At 45.5% G+C, this 14,424-nt stretch overlaps 1 protein-coding gene across 1 annotated transcript in view; it reads left to right on the top strand.

Moving 5' to 3' along the window:
* LOC142254464 (protein inscuteable homolog) overlaps positions 1-14,424 on the top strand; it is a 172,275-nt gene that overhangs the window by 36,602 nt on the left and 121,249 nt on the right. The window contains exon 3 of the mRNA XM_075325531.1: positions 3,404-3,529. Within this exon, the coding sequence (XP_075181646.1) occupies positions 3,404-3,529 (126 nt within the window). The remainder of the gene's footprint in view (positions 1-3,403; positions 3,530-14,424) is intronic.

Genomic DNA, 14,424 nt, shown 5'->3' with positions numbered 1-14,424 from the left:
TAGTAGTTATATTCTTGTACATAGGGGCAGTATTATAGCAGTTATATTCCTGTATATAGGGGCAGTATTATAGTAGTTATATTCTTGTACATAGGGGCAGTATTATAGTAGTTATATTCTTGTACATAGGGGCAGTATTATAGTAGTTATATTCTTGTATATAGGGGCAGTATTATAGTAGTTATATTCTTGTACATAGGGGCAGTATTATAGTAGATATATTCTTGTACATAGGGGACAGTATTATAGTAGTTATATTCTTGTACATAGGGGCAGTATTATAGTAGTTATATTCTTGTACATAGGGGCAGTATTATAGTAGATATATTCTTGTACATAGGGGCAGTATTATAGTAGTTATATTCTTGTACATAGGGGCAGTATTATAGTAGTTATATTCTTGTACATAGGGGCAGTATTATAGCAGTTATATTCCTGTATATAGGGGCAGTATTATAGTAGTTATATTCTTGTACATAGGGGCAGTATTATAGTAGTTATATTCTTGTACATAGGGGCAGTATTATAGTAGTTATATTCTTGTATATAGGGGCAGTATTATAGTAGTTATATTCTTGTACATAGGGGCAGTATTATAGTAGTTATATTCTTGTATATAGGGGCAGTATTATAGTAGCTATATTCTTGTACATAGGGGCAGTATTATAGTAGTTATATTCTTGTACATAGGGGCAGTATTATAGTAGTTATATTCTTGTATATAGGGGGCAGTATTATAGTAGTTATATTCTTGTATATAGGAGCAGTATTATAGTAGTTATATTCTTGTACATAGGAGCAGTATTATAGTAGTTATATTCTTGTACATAGGAGCAGTATTATAGTAGTTATATTCTTGTACATAGGGGGCAGTATTATAGTAGTTATATTCTTGTACATAGGGGCAGTATTATAGTAGTTATATTCTTGTATATAGGGGGCAGTATAATAGTAGTTATATTCTTGTACATAGGGGCAGTATTATAGTAGTTATATTCTTGTACATAGGAGCAGTATTATAGTAGTTATATTCTTGTACATAGGGGCAGTATTATAGTAGTTATATTCTTGTACATAGGGGGCAGTATTATAGTAGATATATTCTTGTACATAGGGGCAGTATTATAGTAGTTATATTCTTGTACATAGGGGCAGTATTATAGTAGTTATATTCTTGTACATAGGGGCAGTATTATAGTAGTTATATTCTTGTATATAGGGGGCAGTATTATAGTAGTTATATTCTTGTATATAGGAGCAGTATTATAGTAGTTATATTTTTGTACATAGGAGCAGTATTATAGTAGTTATATTCTTGTACATAGGGGGCAGTATTATAGTAGTTATATTCTTGTACATAGGGGGCAGTATTATAGTAGATATATTCTTGTACATAGGGGCAGTATTATAGTAGTTATATTCTTGTACATAGGGGCAGTATTATAGTAGTTATATTCTTGTACATAGGGGGCAGTATTATAGTAGATATATTCTTGTACATAGGGGCAGTATTATAGTAGTTATATTCTTGTACATAGGGGCAGTATTATAGTAGTTATATTCTTGTACATAGGGGCAGTATTATAGCAGTTATATTCCTGTATATAGGGGCAGTATTATAGTAGTTATATTCTTGTACATAGGGGCAGTATTATAGTAGTTATATTCTTGTACATAGGGGCAGTATTATAGTAGTTATATTCTTGTATATAGGGGCAGTATTATAGTAGTTATATTCTTGTACATAGGGGCAGTATTATAGTAGATATATTCTTGTACATAGGGGACAGTATTATAGTAGTTATATTCTTGTACATAGGGGCAGTATTATAGTAGTTATATTCTTGTACATAGGGGGCAGTATTATAGTAGTTATATTCTTGTATATAGGAGCAGTATTATAGTAGTTATATTTTTGTACATAGGAGCAGTATTATAGTAGATATATTCTTGTACATAGGGGGCAGTATTATAGTAGTTATATTCTTGTACATAGGGGCAGTATTATAGTAGATATATTCTTGTACATAGGGGCAGTATTATAGTAGTTATATTCTTGTACATAGGGGCAGTATTATAGTAGTTATATTCTTGTACATAGGGGCAGTATTATAGTAGTTATATTCTTGTACATAGGGGCAGTATTATAGTAGTTATATTCTTGTACATAGGGGCAGTATTATAGTAGTTATATTCTTGTACATAGGGGCAGTATTATAGTAGTTATATTCTTGTACATAGGGGCAGTATTATAGTAGTTATATTCTTGTACATAGGGGCAGTATTATAGTAGTTATATTGTATATAGGGGGCAGTATTATAGTAGTTATATTCTTGTACATAGGGGCAGTATTATAGTAGTTATATTCTTGTACATAGGGGCAGTATTATAGTAGTTATATTGTATATAGGGGGCAGTATTATAGTAGATATATTCTTGTACATAGGGGCAGTATTATAGTAGTTATATTCTTGTATACAGGGGCAGTATTATAGTAGTTATATTCTTGTACATAGGGGCAGTATTATAGTAGTTATATTCTTGTATATAGGGGGCAGTATTATAGTAGTTATATTCTTGTATATAGGGGGCAGTATTATAGTAGTTATATTCTTGTACATAGGGGCAGTATTATAGTAGTTATATTCTTGTATATAGGGGGCAGTATTATAGTAGTTATATTCTTGTATATAGGGGCAGTAATATTAGTTATATTCCTGTATACAGGGGCAGGTTAACCTATACTAGCCCTAAGGCTGGGGCTCCTGCACTCACACTCACACCCGGAGGTAGGGAGGTCCGGGCCCCCATCCTGGCTCTATCTCCTGTCCTCGTCCCTGATGGTAAGACACACCTCCACAAGAGGGAAAGGGGCAAGAGCAGAAGTGAACATACCCACTTATAAATAAAGACTAAAGGGTAAAAACAACAACTCGTACACACAAAAGGAGCCACTAAAAGTGCACAAGGGGAAACAACATAAAAGGGGGAAGTAAACAGACTACAGGGTAACTTCCATACCGTGACCAGCAGCACATCACAAACTGCTGCAGCCAAAAAGCAGAACCAGCTCCTTCCACCTCCAGGCCAAGCTCCCGAATGACTGAAAGTAACCAGCGCCCTCTGCTGGAAGCACAGGCAATGTAAAGGACCTGGGTGTCGTCTAAACCGGAAACACCTGACCAGGAGTCAGGATCTGCTGGAAGGTGAACTGACATTAACCCTCTCCTCCCCAAAGGAAAGGGAATTCATAGTCCGCAGAGTCCCACAAGATAAAGTGACTCTGACCCAGAATCTGTCACTAAACTCTGCAACAGAGGCCAGACCGTGCCATACTGTGATTATATTGTGCCGATATCCACTTTACTTTATTTTCACTGTCTCCTTGTCTTTCGTCCTCAGGAGGGAGCGGTTGTCGCACTCTTTAAAATCTGCCGACAAGATGACTTTAAGTGCTTGTACCCGTCTGCTCTGAGGACGCTGGCCTCCGTCTGTTCCGTGGAGGAGGGGATCCATGAGCTGGAGGAGGTAGGCGTCTTGTGGCGGAGGGGATCCATGAGCTGGAGGAGGTAGGCGTCTTGTGGCGGAGGGGATCCATGAGCTGGAGGAGGTAGGCGTCTTGTGGCGGAGGGGATCCATGAGCTGGAGGAGGTAGGCGTCTTGTGGCGGAGGGGATCCATGAGCTGGAGGAGGTAGGCGTCTTGTGGCGGAGGGGATCCATGATCTGGAGGAGGTAGGCGTCTTGTGGCGGAGGGGATCCATGATCTGGAGGAGGTAGGCGTCTTGTGGCGGAGGGGATCCATGATCTGGAGCAGGTAGGCGTCTTGTGGCGGAGGGGATCCATGAGCTGGAGGAGGTAGGCGTCTTGTGGCGGAGGGGATCCATGAGCTGGAGGAGGTAGGCGTCTTGTGGCGGAGGGGATCCATGAGCTGGAGGAGGTAGGCGTCTTGTGGCGGAGGGGATCCATGAGCTGGAGGAGGTAGGCGTCTTGTGGCGGAGGGGATCCATGAGCTGGAGGAGGTAGGCGTCTTGTGGCGGAGGGGATCCATGAGCTGGAGGAGGTAGGCGTCTTGTGGCGGAGGGGTCTCTGTGTGACGTCTGTATGTGGAGGTTATGAAATCCTCTGTAGTTGTATGGGTGATGGAGCGCCCCTCGGTGGCCACTGATCGGGAGTGTCTCTGTCTTATATGATGTTTCCGGCCGATGGAGCTCCTGGCTGAAACGCTGCGTGGTTTATAGCAGCTCGGAGCACAATATGGAGGGTCTAAATCAACCGAAAAATATCCCCAGCGCTAATCTACGCTTCTAGTTCATTTTTTAACACCGGGAGGGTCTTCTGCATTTTGCCTTTTCCCCCTTAATGATGGACAGTGTGATTTGTGGACAATCGCACCTGCCATGTCCCCATAGACGGTGGAACCTGCGTCCTCCTGGAGGTAACAACATTAAAAAAGATGAGAAAAGACCATAATCCCCCCCTCCTCCGTGCCCCCCCCCCCCGAAGGGGATGTGCCATCCTCCCCCCCTCCGTGTCCCCCTTCCAGGTCCTGCCCCCCCCCCTGCAGGGGATGTGCCATCCTCCCCCTCAGTGTCCCCCCTTACAGGTCTTGCCCCCCCCGCAGGGGATGTGCCATCCTCCCCCCTCCATTTTCCCCCCTTCCAGGTCTTGCCCCCCCCCCCCCTACAAGGGATGTGCCATCCTCCCCCCTCCGTGTCCCCCCTTCCAGGTCTTGCCCCCCCCCCTACAAGGGATGTGCCATCCTCCCCCCTCCGTGTCCCCCCTTCCAGGTCTTGCCCCCCCCCCCGCAGGGGATGTGCCATCCTCCCCCCTCCGTGTCCCCCCTTCCAGGTCTTGCCCCCCCCCCTACAAGGGATGTGCCATCCTCCCCCCTCCGTGTCCCCCCCCTTCCAGGTCTTGCCCCCCCCCGCAGGGGATGTGCCATCCTCCCCCCTCCGTGTCCCCCCTTCCAGGTCTTGCCCCCCCCCTACAAGGGATGTGCCATCCTCCCCCCCTCCGTGTCCCCCCCTTCCAGGTCTTGCCCCCCCCCGCAGGGGATGTGCCATCCTCCCCCCTCCATTTTCCCCCCTTCCAGGTCCTGCCCCCCTCCCACTCAGGGTCCTGCTCGCCCCACTGTCTCCGGGGGACTCGGACGTGTGGTGGTGTATACTGGCAGCGGCTGGCCCCGCAGTGTTTGATGGTTTCCCGTCTCTGCACTTGCCTCACTGTTGTGTACTATAACCCCCGTCGTTCCTTCCTGTACCGCGTCCTGCGGGTGTTACTGCACCCGCCTCTCCCTCATCTCCCGCCTGTAGATGATGAATCTTTGAGCTTTCAGGATTTCTCTCCCGTTGCAGGTTTCTAAGTAAAGATCATGGCGCGACCGGAGCGCAATAATCAAATAACGGCCAATGGAAGGATTCGGAGCCTGTAAAGGTCACTGTGGGGTCCGCAGAGCGCGCCTCAGATCCACGCGCTTCATATCCATCGCTCGGGACTCCCACACATCTCATATCTCCCCTGAACATCACCAGCCAGAGAGAAGCCGAAACACGGGGAAGATAATCCGAAATATCACACCCGACGATAATAGGAGAAAGCCACAAACCGGAGGCTGCGAAACAAGCAGCGCGGAGGAGAGGCTGCAGATATAGGAGTCCGGAGGCCGCAGATATATCAATCCGGAGGCTGCGATACAAGCAGCGCGGAGGAGAGGCTGCAGATATATGAATCCGGAGGCTGCGAAACAAGCAGCGCGGAGGAGAGGCTGCAGATACGAGTCCGGAGGCCGCAGATATATCAATCCGGAGGCTGCGATACAAGCAGCGCTGATCAGAGGCCGCAGATACGAGTCTGGAGGCCGCAGATATATCAATCCGGAGGCTGCGATACAAGCAGTGCGGAGCAGAGGCCGCAGATACGAGTCTGGAGGCCGCAGATATATCAATCCGGAGGCTGCGATACAAGCAGCGCGGAGGAGAGGCTGCAGATATAGGAGTCCGGAGGCCGCAGATATATCAATCCGGAGGCTGCGATACAAGCAGCGCGGAGGAGAGGCTGCAGATATATCAATCCGGAGGCCGAGATACAATCAGCGCGGAGCAGAGGCCGCAGATATGAGTCCGGAGGCTGCGATACAATCAGCGCGGAGTAGAGGCCGCAAATATGAGTCCGGAGGCCGCAGATATATGAATCCAGAGGCTGAGATACAAGCAGCACGGAGCAGAGGCCGCAGATATATGAATCCGGAGGCTGCGATACAATCAGCGCGGAGTAGAGGCCGCAAATATGAGTCCGGAGGCCGCAGATATATGAATCCAGAGGCTGAGATACAAGCAGCACGGAGCAGAGGCCGCAGATATATGAATCCGGAGGCTGAGATACAATCCGCGCGGAGCAGAGGCCGCAGATATGAGTCTGGAGGCTGAGATACAATCAGTGCGGAGCAGAGGCCGCAGATATAGGAGTCCGGAGGCTGCGATACAAGCAGCGCGGAGCAGAGGCCGCGGATATATGAATCCGGAGGCTGAGATACAAGCAGCGCGGAGCAGAGGCCGCAGATATAGGAGTCCGGAGGCTGCAATACAAGCAGCGCGGAGCAGAGGCCGCAGATATAGGAGCCGATTGACACAGACCCCAGAGCTGAACTCCTGCCACCCGACACAAACTGAAGAATTCAATTATCGGGCGGCTCCTCTCTTCACTGCGCAGTAACTCCTCCCCCGAGGAGCCGATGAGGCACAGGCCAGACATGACTTATCGGGCGGCTCCTCTCTTCACTACGCAGTAACTCCACCCCCGAGGAGCAGATGAGGCACAGGCCAGACATGACTTATCGGGCGGCTCCTCTCTTCACTGCGCAGTAACTCCTCCCCCGAGGAGCCGATGAGGCACAGGCCAGACATGACTTATCGGGCGGCTCCTCTCCTCTGCTCGCAGTGTGAAATATCTTCAGATGAGACGTCGCCATGGTCCCTAATAATAAGAAAAACTCCAAAAAGGAGGAGTCGTAGCAAGTAAACATGAGGTGTCCATCCCGTGCTCAGATATATCAGCTCACCAGACAGTATCACACAGGAGAGGATTAGATACACAGCTCAGCAGACAGTATCACACAGGAGAGGATTAGATACACAGCTCAGCAGACAGTAACACACAGGAGAGGATTAGATACACAGCTCAGCAGACAGTATCACACAGGAGAGGATTAGATACACAGCTCAGCAGACAGTAACACACAGGAGAGGATTAGATACACAGCTCAGCAGACAGTATCACACAGGAGAGGATTAGATACACAGCTCAGCAGACAGTATCACACAGGAGAGGATTAGATACACGGCTCAGCAGACAGTATCACACAGGAGAGGATTAGATACACAGCTCAGCAGACAGTATCACACAGGAGAGGATTAGATACACAGCTCAGCAGACAGTATCACACAGGAGAGGATTAGATACACAGCTCAGCAGACAGTATCACACAGGAGAGGATTAGATACACAGCTCAGCAGACAGTATCACACAGGAGAGGATTAGATACACGGCTCAGCAGACAGTATCACACAGGAGAGGATTAGATACACAGCTCAGCAGACAGTATCACACAGGAGAGGATTAGATACACAGCTGTGCAGACAGAATCACACAGGAGAGGATTAGATACAGAGCTCATCAGACAGTATCACACTGGAGAGGATTAGATACACAGCTGTGCAGACAGAATCACACAGGAGAGGATTAGATACACAGCTCAGCAGACAGTATCACACAGGAGAAGATTAGATACACGGCTCAGTAGACTGTATCACACAGGATAGGATTAGATACACAGCTCATCAGACAGTATCACACAGGATAGGATTAGATACACAGCTCAGCAGACAGTATCACACAGGAAAGGATTAGATACACAGCTCATCAGACAGTATCACACAGGAGAGGATTAGATACACAGCTCAGCAGACAGTATCACACGAGAGGATTAGATACACAGCTCAGCAGACAGTATCACACAGGAGAGGATTAGATACACAGCTGTGCAGACAGAATCACACAGGAGAGGATTAGATACAGAGCTCATCAGACAGTATCACACTGGAGAGGATTAGATACACAGCTGTGCAGACAGAATCACACAGGAGAGGATTAGATACACAGCTTAGCAGACAGTATCACACGAGAGGATTAGATACACAGCTCAGCAGACAGTATCACACAGGAGAGGATTAGATACACAGCTCAGCAGACAGTATCACACAGGATAGGATTAGATACACAGCTCAGCAGACAGTATCACACAGGAGAGGATTAGATACACAGCTCATCAGACAGTATCACACAGGAGAGGATTAGATACACAGCTCAGCAGACAGTATCACACAGGAGAGGATTAGATACACAGCTCAGCAGACAGTATCACACAGGAGAGGATTAGATACACAGCTCAGCAGACAGTATCACACAGGAGAGGATTAGATACACGGCTCACCAGACAGTATCACACAGGAGAGGATTAGATACACGGCTCACCAGACAGTATCACACAGGAGAGGATTAGATACACAGCTCAGCAGACAGTATCACACAGGAGAGGATTAGATACACAGCTCAGCAGACAGTATCACACAGGATAGGATTAGATACACAGCTCAGCAGACAGTATCACACAGGAGAGGATTAGATACACAGCTCATCAGACAGTATCACACAGGAGAGGATTAGATACACAGCTCAGCAGACAGTATCACACAGGAGAGGATTAGATACACAGCTCAGCAGACAGTATCACACAGGAGAGGATTAGATACACAGCTCAGCAGACAGTATCACACAGGAGAGGATTAGATACACGGCTCACCAGACAGTATCACACAGGAGAGGATTAGATACACGGCTCACCAGACAGTATCACACAGGAGAGGATTAGATACACAGCTCACCAGACAGTATCACACAGGAGAGGATTAGATACACAGCTCACCAGACAGTATCACACAGGAGAGGATTAGATACACGGCTCAGCAGACAGTATCACACAGGAGAGGATTAGATACACGGCTCAGCAGACAGTATCACACAGGAGAGGATTAGATACACGGCTCAGCAGACAGTATCACACAGGAGAGGATTAGATACACAGCTCAGCAGACAGTATCACACAGGAGAGGATTAGATACACAGCTCAGCAGACAGTATCACACAGGAGAGGATTAGATACACAGCTCAGCAGACAGTATCACACAGGATAAGATTAGATACACAGCTCAGCAGACAGTATCACACAGGAGAGGATTAGATACACAGCTCAGCAGACAGTATCACACAGGAGAGGATTAGATACACAGCTCAGCAGACAGTATCACACAGGAGAGGATTAGATACACAGCTCAGCAGACAGTATCACACAGGAGAGGATTAGATACACAGCTCAGCAGACAGTATCACACAGGAGAGGATTAGATACACAGCTCAGCAGACAGTATCACACAGGAGAGGATTAGATACACGGCTCAGCAGACAGTATCACACAGGAGAGGATTAGATACACGGCTCAGCAGACAGTATCACACAGGAGAGGATTAGATACACAGCTCAGCAGACAGTATCACACAGGATAGGATTAGATACACAGCTCAGCAGACAGTATCACACAGGATAGGATTAGATACACAGCTCAGCAGACAGTATCACACAGGATAGGATTAGATACACAGCTCAGCAGACAGTATCACATAGGAGAGGATTAGATACACAGCTCAGCAGACAGTATCACACAGGAGAGGATTAGATACACAGCTCAGCAGACAGTATCACACAGGAGAGGATTAGATACACGGCTCAGCAGACAGTATCACACAGGATAGGATTAGATACACGGCTCAGCAGACAGTATCACACAGGAGAGGATTAGATACACGGCTCAGCAGACAGTACCACACAGGAGAGGATTAGATACACGGCTCAGCAGACAGTATCACACAGGAGAGGATTAGATACACAGCTCAGCAGACAGTATCACACAGGAGAGGATTAGATACACAGCTCAGCAGACAGTATCACACAGGAGAGGATTAGATACACAGCTCAGCAGACAGTATCACACAGGATAGGATTAGATACACGGCTCAGCAGACAGTATCACACAGGAGAGGATTAGATACACGGCTCATCAGACAGTATCACACAGGAGAGGATTAGATACACTGCTCAGCAGACAGTATCACTCAGGATAGGATTAGATACACAGCTCAGCAAACAGTATCACACAGGAGGATTAGATACACAGCTCAGCAGACAGTATCACATAGGAGAGGATTAGATACATGGCTCAGCAGACAGTATCACACAGGATAGAATTAGATACACAGCTCAGCAGACAGTATCACATAGGAGAGGATTAGATACACGGCTCAGCAGACAGTATCACACAGGATAGAATTAGATACACAGCTCAGCAGACAGTATCATACAGGAGATGATTAGATACACAGCTCAGCAGACAGTATCACACAGGAAAGGATTAGATACACAGCTCAGCAGACAGTATCACACAGGATAGAATTAGATACACAGCTCAGCAGACAGTATCACATAGGAGAGGATTAGATACACGGCTCAGCAGACAGTATCACACAGGATAGAATTAGATACACAGCTCAGCAGACAGTATCACACAGGAGAGGATTAGATACACAGCTCAGCAGACAGTATCATACATGCTGGAATTAGATACATGACCTGGTGGCACCCTTATTCAGATACCAGATTAGGTACAGACGTGTCTGATTTCGTGTCCGCGCGGTTTCTGCGTTTTCGGATTTGTTTGGTGGAAGCTTTAATCGTTTCTCACTCTCAGTGGAAAACTAATTCTCCTTGTCTGATAATTAGGAGGTGAATGAGCCCCGGGCGGCGGTGTTTACAGTGCGGAGCGCGGAGCGCAGCCGCCGGCGCTTCCTGACGACCATTGTGGTTGAAGGATATTAAAAAGTGAGCGCGGCGCTTGTTTCTGTGCCGTCGTCTCATATTCCGCAGCGTCTTCTATCAATAAGTAGCTTCCAGGTACAATATTAACGATACACCGCTCGCTACGTGTTTACTTGTGTCTGTGACGCGCTCGCTATATTTTCCTTACCGCCAATGTTAACTCTTCGTGTGCAGAGTCTATGGTAATAATGTATCACTGTGCTCAATCACCTCTTAAAGGGACCACATATTATTAGAATGGGAGGGTCAGGCACGGGTGTGAGCCCCACAATCAAGGTTCAGGAGCTTGTCTTAAAGTGACACTGCCCATAAATTAAAAAAAGGGAAGAGCATCTGATTGGCTCACAGCAGAGCTCTGACATCATAACAGCAAGACTCCGCCCACTGCACAGGTACAGAGATGATGAACAGCCTCAGAGAAAAGACCCGAAACCTGCAGTCACTGCTGGCGTCCACATCAGCCGCGAGGGAAGGGCATATAATATAATATAATAAATCTATCTATATGTGTGTGTGTGTGTATATATATATATATATATATATATATATATATATATATATATTATATAATGTGTGTGTGTGCGCATGTATGTATGTATGTATGTATGTATGTATGTATCTATTTATGCATATATATATACACACACACACATATAGATATATATATATATACATATATATATATAGATTATATATATATATAATATATGTGTGTGTGTGTATATATATATATATATATATATATATATATATATATATATATATATATAAAATTGTATATACACACACATTTATATATATATATATATAAATATATTTATTAGGAACCGTTTCATACTCGCGGACCACTCCTGCATATATATACACACACACACACATATATATGTATATATATATATATATATATATCAATATATTTATTAGGAACCGTTTCATACTCGCGGACCACTCCTGAATAATGTGGAGGGCCGCGTCTTGTTGGAAATAAAGGGCATGTGAATTCGGCTGTCGCTGTATCTGGGGAACACCTTGATTCATTACAATTTGGAGATTCTTATCTCCTGTGACTGTTCCATCAAAACATATTGGTCCTAAAACACCAAAACTTGAAATCCCCCCATCATTGACACCGGGCTCATGTAGTGGTTGCTGTAATGTTACATGCATGTTATCATATGGCTGGTAATGTGGCCGATAATGTGACCGAAGCTTCGTCACTCCACAGAATATTATCTGAAATTACACCAACACTTTACACCATGTTTGATGAATCTCCCCTTCATCACCCTATCACACACACTGGCCACCTACTTTTGGACCCCCCTATATATATAGGGGTACACACTGACAGCTTGGGGCTCCTGTGCAAGAAATTGTGGTTGGATATAAAATGCCATGACTCCTGATAGAAAATAAGCCTTACCGTGTTCCATCGGAGGAGCTGATGGACGGGTCTCCTGGTCATATGTTGCTCCATCAGCGGTCATTTTATATCTAACAAGAGAGGATTATGTAATAAACAAAGGGCGCTGTGAATAACAAAAATAACCAGAATATGCTATATAATAGACTGTGCTATACATACAGTGCCTACAAGTAGTATTCAACCCCCTGCAGATTTAGCAGGTTACACATTCGGAATTAACTTGGCATTGTGACATTTGGACTGTAGATCAGCCTGGAAGTGTGAAATGCAGCAAATAAGAATGTTTTTTCTTTTTTTTTTTTTTTTTTTTTTAAATTGTGAAAAGTTTATTCAGAGGGTCATTTATTATTCAACCCCTCAAACCACAAGAATTCTGTTTGGTTCCCCTAAAGTATTAAGAAGTATTTCAGGCACAAAGAACAATGAGCTTCACGTGTTTGGATTAATTATCTCTTTTTCCAGCCTTTTCTGACTAATTAAGACCCTCCCCAAACTTGTGAACAGCACTCATACTTGGTCAACATGGGAAAGACAAAGGAGCATTCCAAGGCCATCAGAGACAAGATCGTGGAGGATCACAAGGCTGGCAAGGGGTACAAAACCCTTTCCAAGGAGTTGGGCCTACCTGTCTCCACTGTTGGGAGCATCATCCGGAAGTGGAAGGCTTATGGAACTACTGTTAGCCTTCCACGGCCTGGACAGCCTGTGAAAGATTCCACCCGTGCCGAGGCCATGCTTGTCCGAAGAGTCAAGGCTAACCCAAGGACAACAAGGAAGGAGCTCCGGGAAGATCTCATGGCAGTGGGGACATTGGTTTCAGTCAATACCATAAGTAACGTACTCCACCGCAATGGTCTCCGTTCCAGACGAGCCCGTAAGGTACCTTTACTTTCAAAGCGTCATGTCAAGGCTCGTCTACAGTTTGCTCATGATCACTTGGAGGACTCTGAGACAGACTGGTTCAAGGTTCTCTGGTCTGATGAGACCAAGTTCGAGATCTTTGGTGCCAACCACACACGTGACGTTTGGAGACTGGATGGCACTGCATACGACCCCAAGAATACCATCCCTACAGTCAAGCATGGTGGTGGCAGCATCATGCTGTGGGGCTGTTTCTCAGCCAAGGGGCCTGGCCATCTGGTCCGCATCCATGGGAAGATGGATAGCACGGCCTACCTGGAGATTTTGGCCAAGAACTTCCTCTCCTCCATCAAGGATCTTAAGATGGGTCGTCATTTCATCTTCCTACAAGACAACGACCTAAAGCACACAGCCAAGAAAACCAAGGCCTGGTTCAAGAGGGAAAAAATCAAGGTGTTGCAGTGGCCTAGTCAGTCTCCTGACCTTAACCCAATTGAAAACTTGTGGAAGGAGCTCAAGATTAAAGTCCACATCGGACACCCAAAGAACCTAGATAACTTGGAGAAGATCTGCATGGAGGAGTGGGCCAAGATAACTCCAGAGACCTGTGCCGGCCTGATCAGGTCTTATAAAAGACGATTATTAGCTGTAATTGCAAACAAGGGTTATTCCACAAAATATTAAACCTAGGGGTTGAATAATAATTGACCCACACTTTTATGTTGAAAATTTATTAAAATTTAACTGAGCAACAAAACTTGTTGGTTTGTAAGATTTATGCATCTGTTAATAAATCCTGCTCTTGTTTGAGGTTTGCAGACTCTAACTTATTTGCATCTTATCAAACCTGCTAAATCTGCAGGGGGTTGAATACTACTTGTAGGCACTGTACAATCTGCAGGGGGTTGAATACTACTTGTAGGCACTGTATAACGAGAGAGGACACTATATAATAAGGGACAGCGCCATACACAACTAGAGAGGACACTATATAATAAGGGACAGCGCTATACATAACTAGAGAGGACACTATATAATAAGGGACAGCGCCATACATAACTAGAGGACACTATATAATAAGGGACAGCGCTATACACAACTAGAGAGGACACTATATAATAAGGGACAGCGCTATACACAACTAGAGAGGAC

The sequence above is a fragment of the Anomaloglossus baeobatrachus genome, chromosome 10, assembly GCF_048569485.1.
Source record: "Anomaloglossus baeobatrachus isolate aAnoBae1 chromosome 10, aAnoBae1.hap1, whole genome shotgun sequence".
NCBI lineage: Eukaryota > Metazoa > Chordata > Amphibia > Anura > Aromobatidae > Anomaloglossus > Anomaloglossus baeobatrachus.
The sequence above is the reverse complement of the archived record's forward strand: the minus strand, read 5'-3'. Positions and strand labels throughout refer to the sequence as shown.